The sequence below is a fragment of the Alligator sinensis genome, unplaced genomic scaffold (genome assembly GCF_000455745.1).
Source record: "Alligator sinensis unplaced genomic scaffold, ASM45574v1 scaffold1118_1, whole genome shotgun sequence".
NCBI classification, from domain to species: domain Eukaryota; kingdom Metazoa; phylum Chordata; order Crocodylia; family Alligatoridae; genus Alligator; species Alligator sinensis.
In genome coordinates, this window is record NW_005842070.1 from 1,930,904 (window position 1) to 1,938,406 (window position 7,503).

At 42.8% G+C, this 7,503-nt stretch overlaps 1 protein-coding gene across 1 annotated transcript in view; it reads right to left on the reverse strand.

Annotated features, from left to right (window-relative positions):
- Positions 1–7,293, reverse strand: part of PDCD6IP (programmed cell death 6 interacting protein) — a 49,348-nt gene extending 42,055 nt beyond the window's left edge. Inside the window, 2 exon segments of the mRNA XM_014519936.2 lie at positions 7,010–7,057; positions 7,059–7,293. Coding sequence (XP_014375422.2) covers positions 7,010–7,057; positions 7,059–7,141 — 131 coding nt within the window. The 5' untranslated portion in view covers positions 7,142–7,293.
- Positions 7,294–7,503: the final 210 nt, after the last annotated feature.

The following is a 7,503-nucleotide window of genomic DNA, read 5'->3' on the forward strand; positions in this document are numbered from 1 at the left end:
ATAGCAGGCAAATTACTGGATAAAGTGTATGACAAAGAAATTGAACAGTGTGCAAAAAGTCTAGAGGGAAAAATTGTTAACCTGAGTCTTGATGGGTGGAGCAATGTCCACAATGATCCAGTAATATGTGCTTGTGTGAAAACACAAGAAAGGACACCTACTTTACAGAAACAACTGATACATCAGGAAATGCACACATGGCAGAATACTTACAAGAAATAGCAGTAAAAGTTATAACAGATTTGAATTTTTTTCACAATGTCTAGTACACAGCTTTGTCACAGACAATGCTGCAAATGTATCAAAGATGAGAAGAAATCTAAGTAAAGAAAGCCCCAAGCTAATAACATATGGCTGCAGAGCTCATTTGAAGCACCTCTTAGCCAAAGACTTCAGTGCTCCAGAAATAAAGGCTAATGTTGTTGAAACTGCAAAATACTTCCATAACAACCACTTTGCAGCAGCTGCTCTGAAGAAAGCAGGAGGAACCAAACTAACTCTCCCATAAGACATGCAATGGAACTCAGTAGCGGACTGTTTTGAGCAATATATTATGAGAACTGGCCTAATCTAATGATAATTTATGAACAAAACTGACAAAATAGTTTATGAACAAAATGTCATAGCCAAAGTTCTCAACACTGAGCTAAAGAGAAATGTAAAATGTATGCTGACTATCCTGCAGCCTATTTCCCTAGCCTTGAACAAATTGCAGGAAAAATCACTGTTTTATTGCTGATGCTGTTGAACTCTGGAAGGAACTGAGTGAGACCTTGAAATGAGAAGTATGCAGTGACTGAGTTAAATTACAGATATTAAAAAAAAAACAAATGGATCAAGCACTATCTCCAGCTCATTTTCTTGCCAATATTCTCAATACTCCGTACCAGGGTCAATCCTTAACTGCTGAAGAGGAGGAGTTGGCTATGGCATGGACATCCAGCAATCATCCCTCCATAATATCAACTATAATAGATTTCAAGGCTAAGGGGGAACACCATTCAAGAAGTACATGTTTGCTGATGAAGTTTTAAAGGAAGTCACACCAGCGAACTGGTGGAAGTCACTTAAGCACCTGGATCCAGAGACTATTGGAGTGATAATCCAGCTTTTAACGGCAGTAAATTCTTCTGCAGGTGTAGAAAGAATATTTTCTTCCTTTGGACTAATTCATTCTAAATTGAGAATCACTTGGGAACTGAAAAAGCAGGAAAGCTTGTCTTTCTTTGCCAGACTATGAATAAAACAGGAGAGACAGGTGAAGACTAAGTTTGCTGCATAAACCAGTATTTTAAATTTCTCATGTTGACCTGGATGAAATAATCTATTTAATTTTTCTTAAAAAACACATTTCACATTTATAACTAAAAGAGTTAAAATTCAAAAACACATATGCTTATTTTGTTAAAATAATTATACATGTTGGTTGTTGAAGAAAAATACCCCTAATATTGTTTTATTTAACTAAAACAACAATGTAAATGTCTGTTGTTTTTAGTGCAGGGGTGTAGGTTGTAGCCGTGTTGGTCTAAGGATATAGGCAGACAAGGTTCCTTGGGTGAATCTGATATATTTTATTAGACCAACCCAAATAGTTGGAAAATAGTTATTAAGCAAGCTTTCGGGTTCAAAAACCCTTCATCAGGCCAAGGAAGTTGCAGCAGTTGGTGTGTGCTCTTCCTGGATGGAATGAAACGTAAAGAAGCCAGAGGCTGGGCTGGGGAGTAAGGTGTCAGGCAGATTATGTTGTTTTTAGTAGCAGTTATTGTCATCTTCCTAATACAGTGTGGCAAAAAATATCCCCCAAATATTCATGATTAATCTAGTGAATTGGAAATAGTTCACCTCCCAATGACCTCACAAGTATCTGCTTCAATTAGCTTTGGTAAATAAAACAACTAAATCATAATTCAGTTTTCTGAGGTAGCTTCAAAATTAACCTGAAAAAAATATCAAAATAAATCACTGCCTTAAAATGTATAGTGTACACCTTTAAAAAAAATAAAACCTACATCTACCTCCAAGTTGTAAATGATATGTATTAATGTTATATCAAACAACAAGAACGCACTTTTCATAGAAAATAATGATTAAATTGAGGTTTCCTGCCTTAAATCATGATTTAAATTGATTTGATTTAAATCAAATCCACTCTGGAACTAAAACCTGCAAGTCTGAAACTTTAGGAAAAAAAGGAAGGGAATTTCAGATCTAAAAATGTGCTTTTTTTTTTAAAACCACACCCAAATATTTGCAATTCAGTTATTCCTAGAGCAACCTTTCTACCCTAACTACAGATTCAGACTGATGCCTCAATCCGAGCCGCCTTCCAATAAGATCAGGGGAATCAGGACCTAGCAATTTTAAATATTAAAAACACAAGTAGGTTGTGTGTGTTCACATGTATGTACACGCTGCATTTTACAGAAAGCTCAAGACTTTTTTCCCCCCTCATCTAAATAAACAAAGAATTGAAATGTCTTTTGAAGTTACAGTTATATGCCACATTCCATTAAGCCCAGTAGCAAGACAACATTGACCTGGTGGAATTTGTGGGAAAGTTTCTGCACACTGCTTATCTATCTTACGCCACATTGCCAACAATGCTTAAAAGTTAAAACAGTAATGCCATTTTTATAAACTAAACAAAGCTTGGAAGTAGGCAGAAATGCTATTCAGTGAAGTCACATTAATCATAACTTCTTCTACAAGAATTAAACACATTAAAACACCCTCTAATGGAAGTTCTCGCTTAAATGCTCTAACATCAGTGAACCATATGTTTTCATGGGCTGTTCTGACCACCACTTCTCCACATAATGGACTTTCCAACTAATTAATTTCTTCCCTGAAATAAATTCAAGTTAGTAAAGGTTTAAGAGTACAACCTGCAGCATGTGTTTTTCTTCAAGCAGCTTTCAATATAGTAGGAAATGCTAGACAGCTGGTAATGTGATTAAATGGGATTAAGTTTTCCCTTCTTCCATTGACACAGTCTACAGAATTTAATCAGATATTATAGCCTCTAAAACAGGGATGGGCAATTATTTCGGGCAGAAGGCCACTTACTGAGTTTTGGCAAGCCATCGAGGGCTGAATGACAGGCAGCCACGGGCAGATAAATACTAATTTTCTAACTTTTTTAGGGGCCCCACAAGCTGAATAGAATGGCCTGGCGGGCCGCATCTGGCCCACAGGCCACATTTTGCCCACCCCTGCTCTAAAAAATGAGAGGGGTACCTAGCTGTGTGCTAGCCTGAAGTCAGGCAGAAGGCAAGGTAGATTTGCACCTTATCAACTAACTAAATCAGAGGGGCATACATAAGTTTTCCTAAACAGCAGTTTGCTTCATCAGATGCTGTGAAGGGACTGCAAGAAGAGCTTCTAAATAGAAAGCAGTGAAATCACTGTTTAGAAATTCTTCTTCCTGCAGTCTGGTCATAGCCTCTGATGAAGTAAGCTGCTGCTTATGAAAGTTGATGCACCTGTGATTGAATAAGGCTCTAACACAAACACACCCAAAAACATGTTTGCAAATTAATCATGCACTATGGCAATGCACATCACAAAAGACCTAAAATAAAAATACTCAACTCTGCTTAAAATTCTCACTTACTTCATTTACAAACTAACTTTGGTAAAGCACATTTCAGGCACAGTAAGTATAGATTTAAACTTTACCACCTTATGACATAATACAGGGGTGTCAAACTCATACAGCCCTGGCTGTCACGCAAAACGGCCAATCCACAAACCAGATTGGGCCGCTGACCACCAACCCCCACCTGCTGAATCCAGTATCCACTGTATCTGTTTTCTGGGGAATGCATCTCACCAGCCAATCTGGGACATGCACCAAACTGGCACCCATTTGGAGTGGCCAAAATCACAGAGAAACAGGAACGGAAGGAATCTCCAGAAGCCATTTAGTGAAAATCCCCTGCCTCAGGCAGGGTCATCCCTATCCAAACCACAGTATACAAATCCACTCTCCAGACCAGGGGCAGGCAATTATTTCGGGCGGAGGGCCGCTTACTGAGTTGTGGCAAGCCATTGAGGCCTGCATGACAGGCAGCCAGGGACAGATAAATAATAATTTTATAAATTTTTAGGGGTCCCGCAGGCTGGATGGAATGGCCTGGCGGGCCACATCCGGCCCGTGGGCCGCATTTTGCCCACCTCTGCTCTAGACTCTCAACCATACTACAGTGAACCCTGACCCTACACAAGACATAACAATTTAACCTGTCAGAGGTAAAGCAGGGGGACCACAGCAGCCAATGCCCTGCTGTTGTAACAGTTGTTAATATATGCTCAAGAGAGCCAAGGACAAGGGCCGAGGGCCACACCTCCCCACTACAGAGAAAAGCAAAAACCTGCAAAGTCCGTGCCAGTCTCACCATGGGGTAAAATTCCTTCCCGACTCCAAATACAGCAATTGGCTTGACCCTGAGCAGAGGGGCAAGACCCTCTAGCCACAAGCCTTGGCTGCAGCCAAACTCCAATGCTTCCAAGACTTTAAAAAAGAATCCTGACATATGTAGAGGTAAAGGGGAAATTCCCTCCCACCCCATGCAGCAACCAGCGAAGTGCAGAAGCAAAGAAATGGGCACCTCATGCAGCATTTCAGGGCAGGCACCATGTGCAATGCTGTCCTGGACTAGCGAAAACATGTGATGAATGCAGCATGCACACCAGACAGACCAGAGCCTCTGCATCCTGGACCCTGCACACAGGGCTAGTCTGGCATGCACCACATGAGTCAACTATGAGACTGAGGGGCAGCGCTGGGAGTCAAATCAGGGTACTCTGCAAGCCAGATCTGGCCTGCAGGCCATGTCTTTGACACCCCTGACAAAAAGCACAATTAGTAATTGAAGGCAAAAATCTCTATTGATCAGTACATATGCCCACTAGAAATAGTCCAAATTTATTTAATATAGAATTTATTTAATAAGAAAGAGAAAGTTTGTGCTTTTTAGTCAAAGCATAGAAAAATTTCAGTGAGCTCTATTACCCATAAACTCAGCTTTATGAAAATGCACTTAAGCCAGCTACATAAACAATCCTTTACTTCCTGGTTTAATTGCAAAAATGATCATCATGAATAACTTTCTTCTTCAAAACATAAAACAAAAAACTGTCAAGAGTGGGACAATGTCGTTATTTAATAATGAATCACTATTTTCAAAAGCATGAGACATCATTCTCACTAAAACACATTCTGAGCCAGCACAACATCAGAACTCCTACAACATAGAGCAGAGAGACTTTAGTCATGAATTCAGAATACTTTTATATCCCACTACTTCAACAAACCAGCTAACCAGCACACTTAAACTACCACATCTGGACCAAGCAAGCAGGCAATTAAATAAGTTGTTAAGTAGGGAAGCAACATTAAAAGCCATACAGCTTGATGCAGTAATTTATTTGTAGTCCCGTGCCACACTTGTTCATCACTTTTTGAGCTCTGAAGTTCCTCTGAGCTCTGAAATTCCACAGCTTACACTAATCTACCTTATCCTTCAGAGTTCTGTCACTCACATAGACTGCTTACACTACTTATTTAAGAAGCTTCCTAACATACAAAACAGGGCTTCTATAAATGTTTGCTGCATAAAGGTGACAGTTAAATATGCTGGCATAACCATAGCCCAAACAGTTATAAATATATTGCTTTCTTCACAAACAGTTTTCAGTCTCTAACTTCAGTAGGATTACTCATGGGCACAGAAATAGCCAATTAAATATTTGCAGAAAACTTTTCAGGAATAGTTTCCTAAAGCTCATACTTTTGTTTTAAAAAGCAAGACGCCCAGATCTTACAAGTCTACTGCGCATTTCAGATAGCAACATGCTTCCGTAGGTCAGTTCGGTATCAAAGAACTTTATGCATAAGCCAGATAAGAAGTGTAGGGCACGAAGATGATTGGTTGAACAGGCGTGGGTTCAACATTGAAGGAGTCTTGCTGTAAGCCACTTTGAAGAGGTTCTTAATTAACTCCTTAATCATCTTCCTGTAATGATCAGGTAGCTTAAGTTGCTCTCCTAGTTTTCAAAGCAACTTCCTGTTTGGAAGATCTAGGGGGAATTGAAACACGGACCATTTGCCACATGACAACAAAAAAACGGGTAATATGCTGAGGTTCTTCCCATGATATAACAAAAATTGTAACTGATTACAGCCTCTCACCCAGTTGAGGAGGAATGCATGTGTCACAAAGCACAAGTGCCAGTAAGCGTGATGTCACTTCCTAATCAGAGCTCACAGGGCATGTGGAAACCTATAGTCAGTTCTGTGGGGATGACGAAAGCTGGGAGTGCTCCCTTGGGGGAAGGAGTGGGTTAGCTCCCCAGACAGCTCACTCTTGCTGCTCTGTAGGACCAACGCCTTTCTCCTGCCCTCTCTCCCAGCTGGCAGAGGTGGCACTTTGCCTTCCACTGTCTCAGGTGACTCCTGCCATGGAGCCAACTCCTGTTCCTGGAGCACACAGGGGTCTTGGCAAACAGGACATAAGAGTGGGGTTTGTCACAAATCAATAGGTAGACAAGGTTCTTTGGGGGACTGCGGTATCTTTGACGAGACCAACTAAATCAACAGGCAGCCCAAAGCTGCAGGGAGATCAAGGAGGGGAAGCAACACAACAAGACCGCCATGAAGCTGGGGAGCTACGCAATGCCACCTTCACAGCAAATGATGCATCAGGCCACGGCCTAGGGAAGCTCTGGCCCCTTGGAGCTAGTCGGTCTCCAAGGTGCCACCTGGCCCCTTTCGCTGAAGGCAGGAAAAGGGATGGAAAGGAGGGGCCAGCGCCAAAGGGGGGCCGCCATGCACCCCACAGCAGTGAAAAGGGAGAGCAGTGGAACGGCAGCGCACCAGAGAGGCTGTTGGGGACACCACTGAGGGCCCCACAGCCCCGCCCTGCCCCTCAGAACCAGCAGGGAGCCCCGCCCCCTCCCCAACTGCCGGGCGAGGCCTCGCGCCGGGCCCCTCCCCCCCGCTGACCTCATGAGCGTCTCGAGAGCACTTTCGTGCTTGTCAAGGCAGCGGCCGAGTCTGCTGGATGAACTTGCATAGCGGCTTAGCCAGGTCTACTTCCGACGCCTTCTTCAGCTGCACCGAGATGAAGTTCGTCATGGTTGCTTCCTGAAGCGGCGCCCCAACACCACCACCCCCCCGGCGGCGCCGCTCGGTGGTCTCGTCCGAACGTTAGCAGCCGAGCGCTACTGCCCGCACTTCCGGGATCCGCTCGCGCCCTGACCTCAACGCGTCACGCGACCTCCCCCGCTCTGGCCCCGCCCGCTCTTTTACGTCATCGCCCCGCCTTCCTTTCTCCTGCCCAGCCCCAACCCCGCATCAGGCAGGGCGCCTGGGTTGAGGTGGCAGAGCAGCCTCAGCTGGCAGGAGATAAGGGCCCAATATAACACCAACCAATAATAAATATAAACTATATTATATTTATTATTATTAAAATATGTCTTATTTATATTAAAATAGTA